Source organism: Plectrocnemia conspersa, unplaced genomic scaffold (assembly GCF_051122295.1).
Source record: "Plectrocnemia conspersa isolate PC_06_02 unplaced genomic scaffold, ASM5112229v1 ptg000012l, whole genome shotgun sequence".
Taxonomy (NCBI): Eukaryota; Metazoa; Arthropoda; class Insecta; order Trichoptera; family Polycentropodidae; genus Plectrocnemia; species Plectrocnemia conspersa.
This window is the reverse complement of record NW_028277176.1, coordinates 1,374,779-1,401,731: the sequence shown is the minus strand read 5'-3', so window position 1 is coordinate 1,401,731 and position 26,953 is coordinate 1,374,779. Positions and strand designations below refer to the sequence as shown.

Here is a 26,953-nt window from a genome sequence, read left to right as displayed (position 1 = left end):
ATTGTAAGCATCGAAATAGGCTTATTCGGTGTTATATATTTTTGTAATTTAGATAATTACAATTATATCAAAGGCGGGGAAAAATCGAAATTTGAGGTCAAGTTTGTGGTTTGAATAATCGGTATTTTGACACTTGCTTTTATGAAGTGAATATTAAAACATGACTCAAAACACATATTATACAAAGTCAGCGTCTATTTGTGTATAAGTTGAATAATTATAAATATGTTTTCCATAGCTAAACATTGTATTTAAAATAAATATTTTTTAATTGAATGCGTGGAAAGTTAAAAAAATTAAGGAAAAGAAAATGGTAAATCCAATGATCAATGAGGAAAGTATTACTTACTCATTAATTAATTTACAAAGTTTTAGGGCCATTAAATAAGTTTATATCTTAATCTAGAAACAGTCGCAACAGAACATATGTTATTGGATTATTTTTACATGCTATTAAAAAAAATCGATGATAATATGCAATGATTATTAATTTAACAAATTAAAAAGTACACACACAATTTACTAATTTTAAGATTAAAAAATATCTACTTGTATTGTTATGAAAGCTTTAAAACATAATATTTTGAGAAATAATTTTTAATACTATAAACTAAAAATATACATATAATCAACATATTTCAGATCTACTGAAGACAATTTTTATTTAAAATAATCTTGAATAATAAATTAATAACCTATATGCTTGGTCAAAATCTGCTTAAGTAATATTTTAATATTTATTGAAAATTATCTCAAATATTATTTAACGCTTTATTTCCTGAATATTAAAATCTATATAGTACATTCGAAGGTGACGCATAAAATTCCAATATTTTTATTACATTTTTAGCATTAATATTATGTTCTATACTTTTATTCTATACATTTTTTATTATATACTTCTTTAAAACAGGAAAAGCTCGACGTAAAATCTCTTTTAGTTAGTTTTCCTGTTTTTATCTCAAATAATTGTCTAAGAGATATGTGTCAATAGTGGTGTCTTTCCAAAGAAATATTTCTCGGAAATTTCTCAAAAAAGTTCAAAGTTATATTTCACATTTTTTTTTGTTAAAAATAAAATGTTTTTATTTGAAAATTAAATTCGTACGAATATTTTAAAATACTTTAAAACAACCGCTGCATTTTAAAATCAATTTGTGGCTATAATATGTTACAATTACAGCTGCATTTAGAGCAGGTAGTGAGAAAAGCGACAGATTTCTGATTAACGCAAAACGTCTTAAGTTTCATATTTATATTCAAATCATATGTACAATTGAAATATATCATTTTTGCTAACTTACCTTTTTATGAAATAGCTAAAAATAGCAAATAATAACTAAAATAAATAAAAACTTATAAACTAATATATAAATATAAATCTTTTCACTTTTATAGTGTCCAATGTTTTATTTCCCAATTCCTTGACATAAGCCATTAACCTGGCAAACTATTTAATTATACTCCGTTTTATTTTTTGAAGGCAAAAAAATCTTCGCGCTTCTATCATTAACTAGTATTTTTTTTAAAGGTATTTTATGTTATATAATGTTTATTTGTTTATAGTTTTTATAAAGTTTTTTAATTAATGGATTATCTTTTTACCTCTCTCTCACCTACCAGTTTAGTTTTATCGAAAGTCTATTAATCTCAATTGCAATTTTGTAGTTTTGTGAACAAGTAATGGTTTTTAGTTATTCTCAGAGCAGGTAGTGATAAAAGGGACAAGGTTTTTTGATTAACACTCCGAAAACATTGTTCGAATTAAAGCAAAGTAGTGTTTTATACGAAATCTCTATCTCCTCTAAAGTTTCATATTAAAATCATGTGTACCATTAAAATATACATATCTTTTTTTCATGAAATAAATAAAAATTGCAAATAATAATTAAAACCTTTTCTTTTCTCTCCCACTTAAATATATTTACATCAATTGCAATTCTCTAATTTTGTAAACAAGTAGTGGTTTAAATCTCTGAAAACATTGTTTGAATCAAAGCAAAGTAGGCTTTCATACAAAATCTTTACTCCTCTAAAATTCCATATTCAAATAACGCTTACCATTAAAATATATGAATCTTCATGACTTATTTTTCCATAAAAAAACAAATATTATATAAATAAAAACCGTTGCATCTCGCTTCTAATTATCAGTTTGGCTTTATTCAGAATCTATTTATATAAATTGTTATTTAAAAAAAATATTGATGGTTTGTACCCGCTAAAATCACAGCTGCATTCAAAGCAGGCAGTGATTAAAGGGACACGAATTTCTGATTAAAATTTTTATGTACATGCAATTTAAATCATACGATAAGTTGTTAGCATTTTTTCAGTGAATAAATTAAATATGCATAAAATATTTTAATTAATAACATCGATAAATGAAAAATAATGGTCATATATTAATTTTGAACACAAACTTAATTTATACATATTGTATTATAAAATAATAAAACTAAGTAAATATCGCAATACAATTTTTTTTTTAAATTCATTTTTTTTAATTAATCATACTATTTTTTTTTATCACAATAAGTATTTTTTTAATATAAAAAAATCAATATTATAATCAATTTAAAATAGATAAAATGGACTGATTTTTTTAATTGCTATTTTTTACATATAAACTAATATTTTTATTAAAAAAAAATAAAGAAAAATATTTAGCTGCGCAGTGCAATTTTTTTCAAATGCAAATGCAATTACGGATTGTCTCAATTGTTATCATACTCCACACATTATGGTCCATTATTTTCGCAGATTTTTAAAAATGTTTATATTTTTATGTTTTGACAAGAGGTGACATTGTTTACACGCGCCTAAAATAATTATAAATGTATTTGTATAGCCATCTCTAATTAAAACTTTAAATCTTTGTTACGTTTCGCGATATTTTTACAAGCTTAAGCTACATTATTTTTAACCTTCGAAAACGCGTGAACTGGTTGACCGCCAAGTTTCACTATCACGCGAAAACATGTGAACGGACCGTAATGTGTTAATTTTGTTTTAAACCAACATTTAGCCTGTTGTTGACATTTTCTAGTATTAAAATATTCTATATAACCACGTCTGTGTTACTTCACATATGCATATACATAGTTCTGTTACTGCATCTATCAAAACCGTATGTGTTAAATGTTTAGATTTAGTAACAAGATAGATTTGCGGTTATGAAATATGTTTTTTTAAACCATTCTGTATATTATATCATACCCTATGTACACAATGAAAATCTCTCGTTTATGACATTGACCGTTAATTTTCGCGATGTGTATAACTATAATTGTGTTTGGTCAATAAGGAGTGTACGTGATACGACTCAAAAATCGCACATCCTCAAATGGCGGTTGTCAGGCGAGATCAGATAATTACTTATTTATGTATATACATAAATAGTTTCTGTTAAGTGTTTTAATAAACGGAACTTGCATAACAACCACCATTTGAGAATGTGTGATTTTTTGAGTACATTTATGTATAAATATATTTATACACCTGACAAACAGGTTGCGAATGATTATGAATGAAATTTTAACTCATAATTCTCCACTCATTTTATTTTTGGCTTTCGGCATTCTTTTAATATGACGCTTATATAATTTTAAATTTTTTTTTGCAATATATTTGCCATTGTGTATCTCGCAATAAATCGTGATTGGCTCGACGTATAATCTTACATATTGTTGTATAGAAATTGAAAACCACGCTTAAAATTAGGGTAATCATTGTAAAGCACTCGCTTTTAACACTTTAATATCGAAATAATTGAATCGTGCAACCAACAGAGCGCGTGAGGTTTAATTTTTGAGAGAGCAATTTAACCTTTTTTTTTAAATTAAATAATAAGAGATTTATTCCACCATATTATGTAATACATTATATTAAGCAATTAACCACGCAAGTAATTTATTATATTTACATGGGTGTCGCATTTAAATTTTGAAATAAAAAAGAAAGATTACGCATTATTTTAAATGCACTAAAATTTTAATGTTGGGTATAAAGTGTCTTGTATCATATATCTAAATCTATTTTATGATGCATTAATATTTTTTTAGATTTGTAATAGATAAGTATTATCTAATTAAATAATTTTATTATAAAAAATAAGAATGGTTTCGCCTGTCTAGCGAAGTCAAGGGACAAACAGTAACAAAAAGTACGCTATACGGGGGAACGCTATAGGAATCTTCGCTATAAGGGTTTTTACTGTATATAACAGTGGTGCGCAACCTATTTTCATTTCAGTTCCCCCGTTTGGCTTAAAAATTTTTTGCCGTGACACATGAATAGACTTTTTTTAATCGTAAAGTAAATTATTTTTTGAGACATGCGCTTCTCTATGTGGTTATAAATATTATTTTAATGTAAAATACTTTAATGATACGAATTCAATGTGAGGTATGCGCTTGCAAAGAATGTTCGCCAACCGTAAGTCATTAACGCGTTGATAAGAGACTGAGAGAGTACACAATCTGCGCCGCGTCGCATAATGATTTTATATTTTTTTTAATATAATTTTATTTCAATATTCTTGATTCATAAAAATATCTTTAAATTTTAGGACCGCAAATGGTTTGCGTTCCACTGGTGTGTAAAACAGGAGTTAGCTCTTATATGTTTTATTATTTTAAATTTACTTGATTAAATAAATGTTTTTTCTGTATTTTCAGAGGTATAAAACCAAATAGAAAAAATCTTAATAGCTTATCTTATTTGTTCAAAGTAATATACATATATGTTAAGAGCTTTTTTAATATATATTTGCCTATAGTCACTATTTTTTTACTAATAAAAAAATTTAAACCGTACCTTAATTAATTTAAACTAAATTTAAACCTAAAACTTGAAATACAAATTCGCTGTGAAATTATTTATAAAATACATAAAACTTAGCTCAGGTTCTTTTGATACACAATTTACTAAATTTGTATGGGCAGAAGAGCGAAGCAAAATCGTTTATGATAAACGAATCGATTGCACAACAACCAAAAAGAAATCTAAAAATATATTATGGTGAAAGCGTATTTCGAAGATTTACGCACTTCTTTTTTGCCCATGGGCATGTTAAATTATATTGAGCTTTTTAATAAGGACTGCATATTTCAAACATCTTCAATGTAAACAACCAGTAAAAAACGCATTTAACAATTTCGACATTTTTTAATTGTCCGATCCTGAACAGGTTTGATTGAGTCTCATTGTGAACATCGAACCATTGATGTTAATCCCTGAACCTTTTGACCCCGCTCTATTCGCTCGTTTATTATTATAAATATTATACTTTGTGATGAATTTCTCAATAGGTTATTTTGGCGTTAAACATTGTTTTAAATTAGGTCTCCTCGGTGTGTTCGACAACTTTTACTATTGTATCACAGACCGGTTCCATTGTCGCCGATTACTAATAAATTAATATATAATGTTTATAAATATTTATTGATGAAAATGTGGCAAAAATTGATGCGCAATCGTGTGTGTTGCTGTTGTGTCGCAACTTGGGCATAAATTAGCTAAAAGAAATTGTGAAAGTGCCTTGGTAATCTTTAGCAATGAAATGGCCGTCGGAGGTCAAGTTTCCCGGTTGGTTGGTATTTTCTCCGGTCATGTAGGGCAGTGTTGTTATACAAATGTCTAAGACTTAAAGTAATATAATCATACATGAAGAAGATTTTTACTTGTTCAAAGTACCCCCATATTTCTCCCATCAAATGACATATTTTTCGAGAGAATATACTTTGACTAAATCTTACATAATCATTTTAAATGCTCTTGAAAAGATAATTCCTCCTCTATATGAGATGGACCTGTTTAAATTTGTCTTCATAATACTCCTGCCACACATATATTTTGATTCGTTATATATTATTTTTTTTTCTTTGAATTTCGGTTCTTTGAATTTCGCCAATAATATTTCAAAATGCAAAAAAATCATTAAGTTATATTTGAGAAGAAGATATGCACTTGATTATTACTAATAACTTCCATACTTCATACCCTTTTATTATCAGTCTATCTAATTTAGTATTTACTACTTGATGGATAAGTTATCTTACGACAGTTCTATTATATAATATAACATGAACATAAAAAAGTTGAGCTTTTTGTAAAAAAAAGCTCTTAAGCTTAGCAAGATGACTTTGGATGAGAGTAACAAAGTAAAGAATTCGAAGATTTCATAACACATTAAAAATGTATACAGTTTCGGAAAACATCAAAATAAGACTATAACTGTAAAATATAAAATAAATTTTGCAACAATGATTAGATGTGTAGAATTACATCATAGAATTTGTTAAAATATGTGATTTTGTTTGGTAATGGTTTGTGTGGGTATTTTTTTATTGTAGCTCCTACGTATGTTTGTTCTTAGGTCTGATTTAGCCTAACTATTTATGTATGTATATAGTCATCTAGGGTCAAGTTTCTTAGCCGGTTGACATATTTGAGGTTCGAAAAATTGCCCAACTGTCCGTCAGTCTCCATTCACGTCCATTCGAAATTACGCCGAAGGTCGTTACGGTTGCAATTCAATATGCATATTTTTAGAAACCGAAGACCTGTGTGTCGTAAAGTAGGTAAAACGGTAGCTGCGGTTACACAGTGATTGAATATCGCCATTAAAAACGTTAACAAAGAGATTATCACGTAAACATGAATTTATTTCCTGTAAAAATACTTTCATTGTTGCCAATTTCGAACGATTTATGTATTTTTATTTTATTGAAAACCTTAGTATAGATTTTGTATTAAATTTATATTATAAACCTAATGACGCATAAAGTTAATAGACCAATTATTATAATATATGATATCACTCTCATTTTCACGATTAGAGGGATTAACTTTTGCTAATTAATCATAAAAAGACTAGTTCGGCTTGTGATAAAGCATTTAAACCGTAATAAAGGGTTTCTTCCTTAAAATGGAACACCACCGTGTGAATAATTTTAACTGATTAAATCACAAAGTATACGCTATAAATCAAAAAAGGTTTAAATAACCGTCGTCTTGCTAGAAGATAATGCGTGCATTTGTGTTTGCTTTTAAAACAGCCGTTTCTAATCTGTATTTGCTTTTAACGGCTAATTGCAAATTTATTTAAAAAAAAAAACTAACACAAAAATAAAATTTATATTTGGCTTTTCTTTCTTTAATCAATATTATTCTGTTTCATAAATCTGTAGAATAACCATTTTTTTTTATTAAATATAAATTTATATTAAAAAGATTACAGTTTTTTTTATTAAAAATTAAACACATTAAAATGTGATTATGATGAAAATGCGTAAATGTATTACAAAAATAGAGGTCTATTTTAAAATGTGTAAATATCTCAAAATATGTTCACACATTGCCCCTGGGGTTTAAGTATATAAAATGTTGAATATCTTATTGAAGATATGTCTTATTTTATGACCTTACATCACGTTCACATTTTCACTGGTAACATAATCTTGCGTAATTGAAAATATTACACAAGTTTTTATTAACCCCTTAATTTTTGTACTTAATGAAATAATTTTTTTGCGAATTTTTATGACCTAATCCGGCTATAAATAAATATAAATTGAATAACTTTTAGAAAGTCATATAAAAAATATAATGACGTAAATGAGAAAAAAACATTTAAGATGAAAATAATACTAAGGTCTAAAGTTAATCTATTACGCACATTCTTCATTACCATTTTTTATCATCAGTATACTTTTTATCCATATTAAATAAAAATATACATATATGTAAAATTCATAAACGATTAAATTAAATCCTGCTGCTAGAATCGTCCATGTTATAAGTCTGATACTTTAACGATACGCTATTGTAGTCATTAAATATATGTTTAAAGTAACGTCATATTTTTACAACGTATGATTTTTCCTTAAATGTTGCCTTTTTAATATATAATATTTGCCTGCTAGGTTGTTTTTTATAGCTAGTAAACCAACAATGCGGGTTTCGCCCGCGTCGTTCCACGGTCTTGTGCTTTTCGAAGGCGGTTACAAAATCCCTTAATTCTGAAGTTTGTCATTAGCTACTTCTTCGAAAATTAGAGCAAATTATAATTTTTAACGGTCTTGTTACATTTTCGCCACCGTCAATACGTGAGCTATGGTAATAATTTTTTCGATAAGTATTTCGATTATTTTGGAGTACCGCTGCGTCCTGTTGTTTTTTTTTTTGTTGCTCTTTATTAAGGACATACATAATTTATTATATGTTGATTCGGAATCACACTATTTACAGAAAGACCTGGAGTCGCTATTGAGGTGGTCGATCGTCAATCAACTACCTTTCAGCATTGTTACATTTCACAGTTTAGACCAGTGTTTCCCAGCCTTCTTTATGCCATGCCCCACCGTAGTCTTTTCAAAAGTCATATGCCCCACCGGCATCTTTTTTAATAAAACAGTAGGTAAATTTTCAAAACGTATATTATAATTGAAATAATTACAAAGTACAAATTAAATATGTAAGTAAAATAAAATTAAATGGTAATGCCTAATCCATTAATAAATTATTAAATTCACTTACGCTGTTACAAAGAAATTTTATGTCTGGATCTAACTTGGTTAATTTCAGTTTTAAGTCCCCTCTATTTGTAATATTCAATCGATTTCTTTTTTTAATGAGTAAATCGCTTATGGCGCTAAACCACATTCCACTAAATAAGATGATGGAAAGGGTAATAATAAATTTCTAGCATGCAAAGTAATATTAGGATATTTTGTGTTAGTTTCTTCGCACATCCATGCCATTATTCCTTTTATATTGAATAAATTTGTAATCGAATCATCATTTTGCATTTCCGAAAGTTCTTCTTCATACAAATTTTCATTTGAAATATCTACCAGCATTGGTTGTGTCAACCAAGCTGGAAAATGTATCTCTTTTAAATCAGCAAATCGTTCTTTAAAATCAGTTGATAAAGTTTGCAGATGGTCCAAAATAACACGTTTAGCATTATCAGTCACTTCACATTTTTGGAGCCAGTAAAATTTTTCAAAATTGTTGTTAAAAATATTTTTTTTAGATAATTCGATAAAAGTGGTAAATGCAAATATCTTTGCTTTTGCATCGACAAGTGTTTTCTTCGATCCTTGAAGTTGGCTATTTAAAATATTTAATTTTTCAAATATATCAGTTAAATAGCTTACAAATGCTTTACCGTCGACCGTCATCAAAAACTTCATATCAGATCGGTTGCTTAAAAAATCACAAAGGGTATCGAATAATTACATAAATCTTTTTAAGGAATTTCCTTTAGAGAGCCATCTTATTTCAGTGTGAAGTAACAGTCTTACGTGCTACACATTTTGTTCTTCACAAAATAACTTGAAGAGACGCTCAGATTTAGCACTAGTTTTAATCATATTGATACACTTTATAACGGAATTTAGTACCTCATTTAGAACAGGTGAAATGTGTTTAGCAACCAAGTTTTCCCTGTGAATAACACAATGCACCACAGTCATATCTGGATTCTCGTCTTTCATTAATTTTAAGCAGCCGTTTTTCTTTCCCATCATATTGGGGGCACCATCTGCAGCACAAGATATTATATTTTTCATTGGTATATTTTTAACATCTAAATATTCTTTTAGCTTATTAAATATATCTTTGGAGGTAGTGGTGCTTTCTAATGATTTGCAGAATAACATTTCTTCTGCAAATTCTCTTTAATCAATATATCTTACGTAAGCTAGCAACACGGCTTCACTGTCTCTCAAAGTTGATTCATCCATTTGTAGTGAAAATTTTCTTGTTTTCAGCTTTTCAACAAGTTGGATTTCAACGTTTTCACTCAATTCGTCTATTCTTCTGCAAACAGTAGTGTTGCTGAAGGGCATAGCCTTCACGAGTTTGTCATCTTGTTGTAGAACTGTTTTAAGAAATGCTGATATTGATGGCTTGATTAGATCCTCTCCTATAGTATGGTTTTTTCCACATTTAGCGATGAGCAATGAAATTTGGTAACTAGCCTCAAGACTACGATCAATACTTGCAGTTTGTGCACAAAATAGATTTGTTAATGTTGTTCGTTTTCCAAAATTTTCTTTAAGATTTTGAAAGAAAATAATATCTGAATTAATATGAGTATTATGTTTCGCCTTCAAATGTGCTTCAAGACGACCTCGTTTCATTATTTCATTGGTAAAGGATTTCTCACACAAGACAAAAAGTAGGCATTCGTCATGCCCAGCAGGTATAAATCCAAATTTTAAGAAATCCTACGCACGTGGGTATATTTAGTCGTGAACGAGCAAATTATATTTATATGTGGAATATTTGATAATTTCTGACGTCCCATCTCTGAAGCGTGGTGCCCCACCTCTGAGGCGTGGTGCCCCACCGGTGGGGCGTACGCCCCACCGTGGGAAACACTGGTTTAGACGAAGGTGTTTTAATCAGAGATTCTTCCGTCGATGACTTGCTAGTTATGTTAAAAGATTTTCTATGCACATTGCCAAAATTTACTGAAAAGTTTCGAGAATGCTCGGTTTTGTTGTGCGGAGCGCGTGTCCCGCTGAATCCGTTGTAAAAAACGCTATTGAAACACATTTAGAATTACAAATAAAATAATTTAGCTATTGTTTATAAATACATGTATACTTTATAAGTAACCAATAGCAAACTATATGTATGTATATGGGTAATTTTTTCTGTAGTTGCTATAATTAAATATATGGCACATTTTTTGTCAAGTTTAAGATCACATATAAAAATAAATATAATTGTATCAATGGTGACTTAATTTAAAAGTGGCGTGATGATGTTGTTTATATATTACTACACTTTTCATTAATATATTATTTATATATTCATGAAAAGTGTAAGTTATTTATATGATATCATTTTTTTTATAAATTTTAAATCATATAAATATGTTTGTACAGCTCAATAAATAAAAAAACATTGACATATTTTTATGATGCACTCAATCATTTATAACGTAAAATAAAAATAGTTACTTGTTAATTAACACGGCGCCACGCTCAAAAACATAAATTATTACTCCCCATTGCGTTTCCCGTGCTGTTCCAACCCAAACATGACCTACACAAATTAACAATTTTACTGCTATTATTTTCTCATCTCAAATTTGAGCGTGGCGCCGTGCTAACTAACAAGTACCAACTTTTCTTAAATAACCAGTGACAAGCCAAAATTTTAGTTTGTTGTAATTTATATTGTATTATTAGTATAAGTAATGAATATATAGTTTTAGGAGATAATAATTAGTTATCTAGGGACGAAATCCTAATATAATATTTTTCATATTTATATTATAATTAATTAACAGTCTTAGAACCACTAAGTTCATTATTGACGTATTTCATTAGCAGCAATGCACTTTGCTTCCATCGTGAATACAAAAACTTAATTTTATATTTACATAGTAAACTTCAATCAGTTCCAACTTATTTATTTATTACATTTCTTACGTTTATTAATCACATAATATGTTTTAACAGTTTTTACCGATCATAATCCGCGACAAAGTACAATTGTAATACAAAATAAACACGATTGTAAAACGTTATTCAAACATTAATAATTAAGTTTTAGCAACGCTGATGCAAAAGTAATTGAGGCTCCAATTAAAAATGTATCTATCGACCTTTTCATTTCGCAGATGTTGCAATAAGTTTAGCTGCAACCGTTTAACTGTCATACTGATCCAGATCAGTTATTTATTTTGTACGTTCTATTGACAGTGCTGTTAAAAATAACTCGAATTAAGTATAAATTTTGTAGATCGACTCGTTACACTTGACACTGTGCGAGTCGAGCTTTTTTTAACCTTAACTCAGATCCGATCCAGTTTTAAACTTGAACTCGGCTCGACTCGAAGGTTGCGGCGGAAATGCTTCGATTGGGCAATTTTCTTCGTAATCTTCTTCATCATCTCTTGTCAACGGCTTTGCGGTTGCGTAAATTTGCGCAATTTCTACGCAGGGTAATAAAAATATATTTTTTATTGTGGATTTGGGGAAAGGCCGCATGAGTTTAGTGGCCACACCAGTTGGACGGGTCAGAAGTGGAGCAACAAGCTAGATTGCCAATTTCGCGTTTTGTGTTTTATCAGTGATGCAAACGCGCGGATTACTTCTCGGGTTGCGCAATTTTTTGTGTGTGATTTTGACGAAAATTGTGAATCGTGGTTAAAAAACACAGGGACGAATCGGTTGCGATGTATTCAAATTTATTATAAAAAAGTGCATATAATTTGTGTGATTTAAATGTATGCAAATAATTTGACTAAATGTCAACGAGTTTTTATATTATTACAATTATCAGTGTCATAACGAAATAGAAACATCTTTACTCAACATTGAATCGCTTAATAAATAAAAGTAAAAATATTTTATTTTTATTACTATTTTATATCACTATTAAAAATGTACTCAAAATACAGTAAAACTGATTATAATTCTATGACATTTTGAATCGTGTTAGTGTAAATTTTAAATTTTAAATGAATATTTTGGTTAGTCTTTTAGTGAGATATTTTATTATGAATTAAAAATACACAGAAATAAATTAAATTTCTGTTTTATTTTAATATATATAATATATTATAGAGCATTTATGTTTTAATATAGAACAAAAAAAAACTCTATTTTTATTAGAAAATATTTTTGACCCTGTGGGTCAAAAATATTTTCTAATAACTTTTATTTGACTCGTCACTGTGTGAACGCTTTTTTTATTGTGGCTCATTACCGAGCGTTCCCACTGCGGTGCCGCCGACACGATTTTATTGCTTTTGACGTGAATTTCAGGTTTCATTTATTTCAATAAAAATTCAACCAAAATAATTTACATTTGTTATTAAGTAAACGATGCACTTTAATTGATCTTAAATCTTCTTTCTGATTTTTTTCACGCATTTTTGCTATTTATCATTAATATTTAGACAATTAAAGAATTATTAGATATAAAAAAACGAGTGCGGCCATTTGTATATTACTAATTCTAGGATAATCCGCAAAAATAAAAATGGAATAAAAAAACACCTTCTTGCAGTATTTTATATTTCGTTTATGGTTATATTAAATTTGTTTAGTGTTTATACAATTTGCTATATTAGCTAAATAAAATAAATAAATAAGATTCATTAAATGACATTTTTCTGAGCAACTTTAGAGGGGGGGGGGGCAAATCCTCATCTGCCCCTCCCCCAAATTTCTTCAACGGCAAAAGCAATAAAATTCTGCCGTAGCCATCACTGTGAAAATACTCGATTAGAACTTTTTATAACAATATTACAAAAATCCTTCTCAGAAGTCAAAAATAAAGCAATAAAATCATGCATTGGGTACGCTCGATAATCTGGCGTTCACACTATGACTGTAAACATAATATTACAAATTAATTGAGGAACATAAAAACCGAATTTTGCTCAATAGAAGAGCGCAAAAAACAATTATCCCTTCTCAGAAGTCAAAAATCCACGTCAAAAGCAATAAAATCGTGCCGTCACCGTCGCAGTGGGAACGCTCGTTACCGAGCGTTCCCACTGCGACGGCGCCGACACGATTTTATTGCTTTTGACGTGAATTTTTGACTTCTGAGAAGTGATAATTGTTTTTGCGCTCTCCTATTGACCAAAATTCAGTTTGAATACACTTTGACCAATACTCTCATATCAATAAATTTTGAAGTAAATAAATCTCTCATGTAAATTTTGTTGATTTTTTTATATTACTACATATAGCTATATGAACGAATAGTTTTACAAATGTTAGAACAACGAATATTTAATAAACTCCATTCAAGTCTTCAGTACGAATGTATTTACTCTCAGAAACCAATTGATTTTGCTTTTAAAATGTATATTCAAAGTTAGTCAAATAATGTGACAAAAATAAACTTGAATATTAAATTTGATTAGATGAAAATAATTAAATTAAATATTAGACGAAAATAATTAAATTAAAATATTCAGGCATATTGATTTCTCTACGGATCGTATACGTATTTTTATCCTAATTATTTTTTGCTAAGAGCATTGGTATACAATTCATTGCATTCTGAAGTTGTTAAGGAGCGGTGTCAATATTTGGCGACTTTCAGCTGCGATCGCGTCCCCTATTCTTCCCCGTCGCAACCAGAACGTTAGCGCTCGAGATCGCTTCTTTTACATCCAACCTCTCAATGCTTGCCAAACATAAGGATCTTTTCGATGATAGCTATGTGTGCCGGTGGATGAAAATAATTGTACGAAAATCTTCGGTTATAACTTGAAACATATAAATAATGTTAATTTATTTCTCAATGCAGCTCTGATAATTTTGAATGCACCATTACGATACAGTTTATGAAATAACATCCAAAAGATTATTGTACACCACATTATTATTATTTTCTAACGTGACTAAGACACGTTATACCACAAAGAACCAAGTAAATGTCAGCAATATTAGTGCATCAATTACACTTTGCACGAATGACATTAAACATTGCAAAATTGGGTTAAATCGATATGATTTTTAATATTTTTTATAATCAATCGTTGCCTATTTAATAAAAAAAAATAATTTCAAGTAAAACATGATGTGCTGCACGTTACTTTAAAAGCTTTTCAAAAACGAATTTAGAACAAGGTTTAGTTTCAAATTGTGCGTAAAAAGTTTCTGGTTTTGTACTAACTTTTTTCTATTATTATTATGTTTTAGATTTTTTAAAGCAAAAAATCCTATCGTGTTGTGCACGTTGAATGCAACTAGTTGTGCAACCGTCGTTGGTTGCAAACTGACCTACCAAGGATTCACTCTTTCGAAATGCACCCATGCCGTTGAATTGCCTTCAATTCGTCGTTTCGCACTCGTTTGCCTTTTCTAATGGTCTTCAATTTTCTACGCAAGAACGTGATTACAACGTAACTATTCTTTTGTGCATCTTTGGTAACGCGACGTACATACAATGAGTTACCATATGTCTGAAATATTTGGATACCGGAAAGAAATTACACTTGACTCGTTTGCGTTAGGTTATTTAGTCTACATATTACAAAACTCAGTGTCGTGTATTATCATCATGTCAGTTTTTAAGGCTGATATCTGAAGCGTTCAGACTATTAAGAGACAAATATTATACATGCTTAACAACCATTAGTTTTGGTTATCCATATGGAATATGTAACCAGAGTGTATTTATTAACCTTTGCATATTTATTTTGCAATTGACTTTTTACTGTATTGCTAAAATTAAGCTAAAAAAAATAGACACCTTCCATTCCGGAATATAAGAAACACTCCCGCTCTAAATTTTGCACAGTTGCCTGGAGACATTTTTACTGTATTTTTCGCCACTTTAACGATTAATGTAGTGCATCACATTTGCCCCGTGTAAATTTATTTTATTTTCATCAGAAAAGGTCTTTCTTCCTTAATCCAAAACAGTCCAAATTTTGTGTCGATTGTTTCGTGAAATTTCATTTAAATAAATGACTAGAATCACTGATTTTTTTTTAATAAAAGTCGCAGAAATTAATATTTCTGCGACTTTTATTAAAAAAAAATCTTATTGAATGATATAATTATCATTCAATAAGAATCAGATTTATTGTAATTTGACGTCACTAATTACTTTTAAAGTAAAAAATAATTAACCATGACATCATCGGTCAAATACTTCTAACGTTTCTATACAGTCGATAGGTATTTATGTACTCAGTGCATTGTTCAGTTATTGCGTACCTCTAATCGATAATTTTACTATTCATCTTTCGTATTATGATAAATGTTTACCCTTGTTATGTTTGTTTCGTATTCTGCACACCTACTTATTATATACCACTTCTAATCGGTCTAATTCCAATTCGTATTCATATTGATGCTCGATGATGTGATTTTATAAATCGACTACCGGTTTATATTTACATGTATGGTAATCCCCAAATGTGCAGTTTCATTAATGTAAACACGTGTAGAATGTCGATGAGGTGAATTTTAATTCTTGACCAAATTTTTAATCAATGCCGTTTTTTCACTGCAAAATTTGTATAGTTACCTAGTTTATAATAGCCATACTTAATTATACGCTCGATGAAATAGTTTTGCATATTATTCTATTATTGATTTATTACACGATTTTAAGTTTGGCGAAATTCTCACGACACAATTGAACGACAGCCTTGACACATCGAATTATAAAAATAGCGATCCGTTTGTTGTTCATTTTTTGTGCAATATTTACACACAAAATGCTATATATTTTAGTATATATTAGAAAATTTTATTATTTTTATGAAAAAGTGGCGATTCATACCTTGACACTTTTTCTATTTCGATTGCTTTTTTTTTGTAATCAAGCATTGATTTATGAAATATTATATAGTATATTAAATACAGAGCTTTGCATCTACTGAATACTCAAGGATTACAATTATGCATTTTTGGATATTTTTATATTTAAATTTCTATGAAAATATCAATATTTTTTTATACAAATTAATTATCTATATGATTTTAAATTAAAACAATTTTTAATATAAATTATGTGAATATTTGTGACAGTAAAAAAATGTTAAGAAATTTTGTTCTAAATACTTTTTTTAACCACTCGTTTTTCATATATTTGTTCATATTTATCTCAACACTAACTCCAAAAACAGTGTTTTTAAACAATGCGGAAATCTCCCCCTTTAATGTATCGCTGCAGTATTTATTACATTATTAATAAACAATAAAATAACGTATATTTATTATAAAGCGAAAAAACATTTGTAACTGCCGAAATTATGCAGCTGTGGACCTTCTCAATAGCTGCTATTGAATTTTACATCTCTTATAAATTAATACGAATATTGTATAATTTCAAGTATATCTAAATGATTTATTATTGTAATATTTTTTATTAAATTTTAACAAATACATTTAAATATATGTTCTAAAAACATTTTAATGCTCTAAATTTATTTTTAAATCAAAATATCTTGATACTTTTTATTGCAAACATAGATATATGTATGATTAAACATGTGTTTATTTTTATAAACTCAGTTTTTTTTTCATGATATAATGAATTTAATAAAATATTTAATTATTCACTATTCGATTATCAAATAGTTTAAAATTACAAATATTTAGGAAATCTAATTCAGATTCGTCATACATAGCCCTGGAAATAATTAAACCCACTATAATATAATGGTACTGGTTTTACGTGGTTAAGAAAAAAATATAAATACACAAATTCAAACATATTTGATTCCATACGTGTTAATGACTTACTCCCATTTCTTGCACTTGACCTACATCTGGAACCTCTTTCACTGCTCATGCAGTGTACTGTGCTGCTTTTAAAGATGCACGTATATAGATTTTATTTAAATTTAAAGAAACGTTAAAAAGTACACTTGAATACTATTCGAATTTTTAATACAAATTTCGATTTATGCAATATTTCCTGGAACTTGCTGGAAACACTCGTTAAGGTTGTCTTAATTGTTAAAAGTGGTTAAAACAACGCGTCAATTTTTTTAATTATCCAAATGTTTTAAATCTTTTAATAATTTTAATAAACTTTTATTTTTTTTTCTCTAAAGCATATAATAAAATTAATGAATGACTTTTATGTATCATTGATAAATGTATGTAATATTTTTTAAAATATGTGTAATAATTTTTAATAATTTTAATACGTCCATACTAATTAAACTGTTTATTAATGCAGGCAATGTTCTTTTAAAACTGCTGCCGTAAATATTTTTTTCTTGTATTTTGCTTTAGTTAATGTGATGCTATATTTGATATTATTCGGGGTGTGAAATCAAAGTTTTATATTTCTTTATCTACAATAATAATTTTTACCTTTCCCCATCGAACTGATATGAAGCATACCTTGAAACGCTCGATCGTATGTAAGAAGTTTTTACTTCTTATATATAGGACAGGTTACACAACACTTAACCATTATCATTCGTAAAAGTAAGCTTAAATAATGCCCACAAATAACCTTCTTCATTCGGGTGAATGTTGTCATGCCTTTCTCGATCCGTATTTTTTCTTTAGTGTGTGGTTTCAATATTCTTCTAGAGTTTATGCACAAATATATATTTTTTTAAATATGTAAAGTTTATGAGTGTATTTTTTATTCTGCTGCTAAACTTATGAGCATTCGCAACACTTTTAGATTATTTACTATGAGCAGCGTATTGCCTTTATTAAAAACAATAAAGTAAATTTATGATAAAAGTAGTATGCCATCTGAAAAATAAAAAATATTGCAATAAACATCAAACGAATCCGAAAAAGTTCAGGAAGAATAAGAGAAGCTCTTAATTGTATGCAGTTTTTGATACAACACTGTCACAATTTAGACTTAGATGCTATCTTACGCTTCATCGACTTTGAAAAGGCGTTTGACAAGGTCCAATATGAGAGAATGATGGTCATTAGGATAACCGAATTATTGTGAGACAATGATGTATTTTATCTTTTCAGTTGAATATAATCATTCAACACAGCCCACTTAAACGCTCCTCCGTATTTCTTCCACTTTCGATTTTTATTGACTTGGAAGTGGCGATTATTGAACACGCCTCGGGCTACTCTTAACCGCGCCTTTTCTTCTCGAATCTCGAATGAAACGTTTTACTCGCAATTATTATCACCGACGGTCGTGACGGCCATTCATTCGCACACACGAGGTATTAGCGATTTCGCAAATCGGCTACCACTTGACTCAACCGGGCACCTTCTGGTATGGATGTATGGCACAATCGAGCCTGCGGGCCAACACGTGTGCATCACGTGACATCACAGCATCCATCGGTCGTTATGTCACCTTTCGCTCAGATAATTTGATAGAAAGGCGATTATGATCGCGAAAAAATGGATCGACTCCCACGCGATCAGATCGACCGTCGCGCGCGTGTGTGTGGCATTGAGAAATTTGGCTTGTAGCAATGAACTCAAAAGTGAAATGATAACTGTTTTTGTATTGGCTGTTGCTTGTATGGCGTTTATTAGTTAACTGATATAATACGACAGATTAATTAACAAGGACTGATTGACACAATCACAACTAACGAGAACACGTTTCGATTAATACTGGGAAAGTCGCTCTACGCGATTTTATAATACTTTTATACAATGTTGAGCAGTATTTTTAGAAGTACGTTGGAATTTTTTTTTATTATAGAGCTCGTTAATTTATGATCTAACATACTTTAATTTAGCAAAATTGATCTTGAAATATAAATATTTTCTCTACCTTCCTTATTTAAATGTTACGTTGAAGAACATTTTTATGTATAGATTTATGGGATTTAACGAAATTTAGGATAAGATAACTGTAATTTTTATAATATTTTGTTAAAACTTTTTGTAAAAAAATACCTCGAAAATATCTCGAATAGGTTTATATGATATATTCAAATTAATTAAGAAAACTTAAAAGTAAAGAGATAAAAAATCTTGACAAATGCAAATTAAAACAAAATGTTTGGTCAATTATGTGGGTTTTTTAGGACACGATAACTGTCGTAGTTTTGTTATGCAACTTATTCTAAAAATGGGTCTTGTAAATATCTTAAATTTGTACGCATTTTTTTCAAAATAGCTGCTATTCATATATATAAAAATTTAACTCCATCTTTTTTTCTGTGTTTTTTTAATATTTTTTTCATTTATGGGATATAATGAAAATTAAGGAAACGATTACTGCCGTTGTTTTATTCATATCGATCTGAAACTTGTTTACAGTAGCCTTAAAAAACGTTTAAAAATAGTGATAATTTTTTTAATAAAGGTATAAAAAAAATGTAACTCCGTCAAAAATGTTTTATAATAAATATTAAAATATGTAATATAACAATTATAATGAAAAAAATGTTGCACACTTATTGTCATTGCTGTTGCTGAGCAAAAAATAATATATATATAAAAAACTGTTTGTTAAAATATTAAAAAATCCTAATCTAGTTTGCTAAGTTTGATAGCTAAGCGGCTATTAAAAAAAACTTCAGGAAAAATCTCTAAAATAGAAATTAAATTAAATTAATAAAACATTTTTTTTGTTAGTTTTAACCATATTGCCATTAAACTTGTTTTATATATTAATTAATTAATTTATTTATTTTTATTAAATATTCTGTTGTAACCTAACAGGCATAAGCCCAATGCGTTACAACGGGCAAATCTGTACCAACTGAGTAAATCCATCTGACATAATACCTATAAGTAACCACCAGACCGAAAGCCTGGGACTCAGTGACATCTATATTATTAATTATAAACTATTATGTGCTATACAATTTATAATTAATAGATATCAATGCAACTGGGTCGGTTTTTTTATTAATAGCGCATTTTTATAAATAAAAAATCGAGTGCCGCTGCCGGGGCTCGAACCCACAACCTAAGTAACGGTCTACGCTATTCCGTCCTTAAAACATAAATAATTTTGTAAAAATCTTGGATGCGTTTTTAAGCCAACTAGTTTCAAAATGACCGTTATTTAAAACATATAAAATTTTATTACATAGAAAAATATTTTTTTATACATTTTTTGCTATTTATGTGGGTCTTAACAAAATTTGAGAACAAAATAATTGTGGTAGTTTAAATTAAATTGACATGACTTATTTTAAAAATAACTCTTAGAAATATCCGCTTTTCAGAATGGCGGCTATTAAAAAAAACGTTGAAAATATTAATTATAATACACGTAGAAAAAACGGTTTTTAAAGGATAATAAAATAATATGAAAATTAAAATAAAATTTATTAAATCACACATTTATTGTATATACAGAAATCTACCTTATTCTTGCAGCCGTTCCTGAAAAAAAAGTTATACATTTTATAAAAAATTATTATTATTTTGAAACTTTGGGCATTTTTACATTTTTTTTTGCAATATTATTCTTGAGGCTTCAAATTATTAAATTTGAGTGTGCCCTTAATATTATTAACGATTAATTTAAAAATAAATATTATGGTCTATGAATAATAAATTGATTAAATATTATTATACTTTACTTATATTAATAATTTATGTTTTTATAAAAGTGTTTTAAAAATATAATATAATATAACGGATTAATTTTGCCCATGACGATTTTATTTGATTGATTTGCGATGTAAATTATTGGGGTATAACCCAAACATTGCCATCTTCTTCTTACTTATGAATATTGACGAATTAGACAGTGTTCTACTGACGTGCTAACTCTGACGCAATATGTTTTGATTGCATCAAGGTCACCGCAACAATTTACCAGGCGTGTTAGGCGCATACAAAAATATATAGACAAATATAGCCAGTATACATTAATTTATTATTTATAGCCTATTGGTTTTGAATAAATAAGTAATAAATATAATACATGTTTTTTATAAATCATAGTTAGGCTAGACAGTATTTAATAAATTCTTTTTCCATACGTTACATCTCACTAGGTATCAGGGGTGTCGTTTATTTTTTTTCTAATAGGAGGGGGGTCAAAAGTTGGCCAGTCATGGTTGTTTTTTTAATATTTCCATTTCATTAAGATTCATAGTATTTTATTAAATGACATGAATTTTTCTGGCCGAATTCAAGTTGTTTAAGATTCACGTCAAAAGCAATAAAATCGTGCCGTCGCAGTGTTCATATTAAAACTTTTTATAACAATATTACAGAGCCTCTCAATATTCTTTATAAAATTATTATAAAAAATATGGTAATTTATTTTGTACTATAGAAATTCAATTGAATAAATTAAGTGCTTATATTTATTATTTCTTCATTTGCGTTTTTTCAAAATAAAAATAAATATGGCCAGTCAGTGGTCCTTTTTTAAAAATTTCGATTCCATTAAAAATTCATTTCATGTATTTTTAATAATATAATAAGTGAGAATCGAATGAAACATTTCTAAACCGACATTTGACCTATATTCAAACCGAATTTTGGTCAAAAGGAGGGCGCAAAAAACAATTATCCCTTCTCAGAAGTAAAAATTCCACAGTTAATATAATATCAATGCTTAATAAATTTAATTTTCACTTGTAAAAATATATATCTACCAGTGAAAATATATTCCGATGTGATTTCACTATAGTAATATGCTTAAAAAAATATTTGAGCACGGACAACGGACAGACAACAGACGGATCTGTCCGAGCGTTTTAACCCCACACACTGGCGGATTTGTCCGTCGGACATCAGTTTTGGACAAATCCGGCGGGCACGTGTGTAGCCGGCTATAGATTCGACTGTTTTTTTTTAATTTTATTTTTGGGATAACCCGAGAATTTCTGGTTTAGAATTAGGAACTACACTTCAGCTTTTTTAATATTTCCATTTTATTAGAATTTATAGTATTTATTTAAATATCGTGCATTTTTCTGGCCAAATTCAAGGGGGGCAGATGCCCCCACAGAAATCCATTTTATATTTATGTACATTTTATAACGTAATAGTGCTAGTAAATAAATAAGCAAATCGGGTTTTCGTTCTTTGAAATTAATTATGCAAATATTATAAAACTATTTTTAACTTGCACATTCATTCCACCCATTTTAATTGAATTAATGAATGTAAAGTCTATTTATGAATGATTTGTAACGGTTTTTTTTTTATTTATTTTTTAGAAACAGCTTAACAGACTGCCGTCGGCCATCAACAGCCTCCAGACGAGTTGCTTCTCATCCATCGAATACAGCAAGAGAAATATCCATGACGCGATACCTTCAAAACGACCGTACGCCACAACCATAACCAACACTCGGCAACCTGGCTCTTTGCCGGATTATACACAAGTGCATCCCTACAGATTGCTCGAGGACGATTTGTGCAATGTGTATGATGAAATACGACAGGTAATCAAATACATAGCCCATGATAATAATTGTGTCACAGTGAAAAAATAACAACGATTTCGTTGCATTATGTGTGTTTTGCGGTTTGTTTGAAGAAAACATAATAAAGTATGTTAATTTAAATGAAATAAAAATTTCGTCAGATATGAATCGAGGTTCGAACGTGAGTAAATTGCTTTTAGTTCTTTATAATAAGTCAATACGAATTTTTCTATTGATAGAGTGTGTGTGACGTAAAACCCATTTGTGTCGGAATACTTTAATGCATTTATAAAACATAATCTCTACTTAATTTGTCATTTAAAACTAATGCTTCTTTTATGATTTTTTATATTTATATTAATCGGACGATTATTTTTTGTAACAATTTTTTCCAAGTAGTACAAAACTATGAATATCATCATTGAGGTCTACTACTACTTGCGTTTACTGTCATGTCAACCGTTTCGCTTTCTTAGAAAGCAAATTTTTAGTGGTTGCTCGCCAATTTTGGAGAAATTGATTTTTCGCGTAACACATTCGTGCATGAATTGATGTTTTGGTTAAAAGTTAACTGAATATTTAAATGCAGAATCTTCACCGATTAGTATTAGTAATTTGTAACGATTAGAATAAATCATCCTTGATTTTAATTCAATATTTAAATAACTAAGATATTTTAAGAATCCACGTTACTTATTTTTTTTTTGCTTTTTACACGCTTATGTAATATATACGTTGTATATTTTAATCAGTGAAAAGCTGTTGTATAATTTATTCTTAAGTATTATATTTTGCATATTTTATCATATTTTTTTTTGCATTGATTTAATACTTAATGTCTGTTTATTAAATAAGATATTTGAGTTTAATTAATTGAAAGTATTAACGGTTAAAAAAATGGTTATGGTTTAGATAATTAGTATTCTTAAGTTATTCAATTAACAGACGGGAATTTCGAAATACCACATTTTATTATATTACTAGCTTTATTCCATCACTTGACCATATGAAATGTGTTTTATTAAATTATCATCTGTCAACACATAACGGTTTTGATGATCCGCTCGTAACATTGCAACATAGACTTATTTATAATCAATAATTCTGTGAATTATACATAAAAAAATATAGTGATAAGAGTGTCAGTCATTTATTTGTACATAATGGATTACACATTTCACATTAATTGTTATTAATATTGCTGTTAATTATTATAAATCTATACATTATTTATTTTGTTACAAAACGCGATTTTGTCAAGAACGCATTTTTTTAAAAATAAAATTAAATATGTAGACATTTATGTAATCTGATAAAACCATTCTAAAATGTACGAAACAATGGCTGATTATTGACTTCTTTAAACGACTTAACAAAAATAATTTAATTATAAAATGTTATGTTACACCTAAAAAAAGTGTAAAGCGCGAATTTATGAGCGCGTAAAGCAAATTAGCCGCCGGCAAACCTAGCTATATATTATAGGTTCGGTAACAGCTTTCCAAATACATACTTAATTTCCATTCTTTCGATGAATGAATGCTTCTCTCTTGGTAAATTTGACGCCGCAACGTCACGAGCACAGCATCAAAAACAAAAATATGTCTTATTAAACTTGAAATAATATGCTGTAGAAGCCATATATAAAATATACCAGTTGTGTTATCTTTATAAAAAAATACTAGTACATTTTTTTCTATATTTTTAATCAATAAATAAAATACTCTACTCTCATTTAATACACGTATAAATCAGTTTGAGTATTTTTTTTTATTATTGTAAGTAAATCTTTTCCAACTATAAACAATATGTGTTTTAATGACCAATTCAGAATGTAAATATTTGTGCTTTAGTGCTCATTCTGGATTACCGCAAGGATCCAATTTATGTCCTCTACTGTCCCTCCTCTTTTATATGCTGATAACTGTGTATTGCACAAATGTGGATTCACTTTAGTCGATAAACAATCGGCTACATTTTCTATTTATCCATTATGATTCTTAACCAGAAATACTTTCGTTAAAGTTTGGAAGTGATGTTCATATACTTGTTTGTCATTTTAACAATGTATTGCCTGATATGTTAGTTATTATTGTCTTTGAATATGGCGCACTTGTCTGAAATATGTACTTTTTGTTGTTAGAATGCTGTAAAGTTATATCGTATCATTTTTAGAATAATATTGCTGTGTTTTGCTGTGCAATATTGTAGACAATTGTAGATGTAGAGTGCTTTAGAAAGTCGCGATCGCGTTCTTTATTCTTACCCAATGCGGCCAGGACGTCCGCGCTCAATATTGCTCTGAGAATTAAATGTCAATTTCCATATTAATGTTAGCTAATTTTAAAAATAAAATCAAATATTCAATATTGCGTTCGATTAATAAAAAAATCTTTAGCTATCCTTAAACTGGTGGATATTTTTAAAAAATATTTAAAATATAATCAGAACTTTTTTTTTTAAAATACATTTTTTTATTAATCGAACATTTGATTTTTAAAAAAGTTCTAATCTATGTAATAAATCCAAACCTGCATACTAGATTATATTAGTCGTACTTATTTTTTAATTTGTAGCTAACGAGAATATGTTGATTATTTATATTTGATTGATTTCTACTGATTTATAGCTCACTTTTGAAGCAGCTACAATCATTAAATAGTCGTTTAATGTTAAATCAATTTACTTGATAGATGAATGCTTTTCTCGTATAAATTTTATGTAGCTTTTAAGATTCTCAATTATTTGTATATTGAATAAAAAATGGGTGAAATATTCGAATTTATTCATAAATTTTTCTCAGTTTTCTATAAAATATTATTTAATAAAAAAATAATAATTTTAATGAATCAATAACTACTTTCATAATCGTTGAACTATTTTAATTTTATTAAATATGCATAACACAATGCTGTGCGAATTACTGATCAGTAACCGCGATTGAATTATTGGACTGATTAAAATAAAATCGTTACGTCTTGAAACAACAAATACAAAAACGTATTACGAACTTCACAAAAATTTGCGACGCGCACCTATTTTTGTGATAAGCGTTAAACGATAATAAATAGCGGGCCTTTCCAACATTGTATTACGTTCAACGAACGAATTCCGCGAATTTCGGTCATAATAGATACCGCCGATAAACATTCTATTCACAAATGTTTTTCGAAGGCGTAAAAGCATTTTTTTGTTAAGAAGAAGCGTCTCACTGTCTCGCATTTCAAAACAGAATATAAACGCATAATTAGTAGGTCAATCAGACATACTGATTACCTACAATAAGTATTAACCGCCAGACTGAAAGTCTGAATCGGTGACATATATATTAATAAAAATAAATTATTATGGGCAATATAATTTATAACCAATAGATGTCACTGCAGCTAGGGACAGTTTTTTAATAATAGTGCATTTTTTATAAATATAAATTCAAGTGCCGTTGCGGGGCTCGAACCCGCAAACCTCAGAGTTACTAGTCTGATACGTTACGGACTACGCTATTCCGTCCTTAATCCTTTGTTTGTCACACGAGATTAAAATTTTCATAATTCTAAAATAATAATGCACTCGCTTCGGTATCTTCTTGTTTGTTTATGTGTATGCATGCATATTATTATATATACTCAGTTTAAGGTCAATACCGTGATCGTTTTGAACTTCGCAAGACGGTCACAGTCGTTAGTTCGATGTTCGCGTTCCATTCATGCGTCGTATTTTCTTCATTTCTCGTCAACTCTCTTTCTCTCTCTCTCACTCCGTTGTCCGATCGCCTCCGTCCGTCTCGCTTCCACATTCTGTCATTCTTACCACCGTCGGCATTCCTTTCTTCGCTTTTCGATCCACTGACTTTACTTTCACTCCTAAATAAACTATTGCCGTGCTGACGTTTCACACGATGACATACCACACACGTTACTGGGTGAACTCGATTTTACGTATGCGTTCATGTGCGATGCGTGTGCAAATTATATTACAATCTAATTAATTTTGATTGGTGATATGGTAAAAAAGCACTACGTTGTATTCATTTAATTGAATTTCCCTCTTGCTATGTCCATTTGGTATTTACATTAAAAAGTTTTCTTCTTGTGATTTATTGCTTATAATAAACGCGCAAGCTTAGACGGATTTTATTTATTATTA

The 26,953-nt window shown here is 28.8% G+C and overlaps 1 protein-coding gene across 1 annotated transcript in view; it reads left to right on the top strand.

Annotated features, from left to right (window-relative positions):
• Window positions 1-26,953, top strand: part of qless (decaprenyl diphosphate synthase subunit 1 qless) — a 120,240-nt gene that overhangs the window by 31,366 nt on the left and 61,921 nt on the right. Inside the window, exon 2 of the mRNA XM_088200588.1 lies at window positions 22,598-22,825. Coding sequence (XP_088056714.1) covers window positions 22,598-22,825 — 228 coding nt within the window. The remainder of the gene's footprint in view (window positions 1-22,597; window positions 22,826-26,953) is intronic.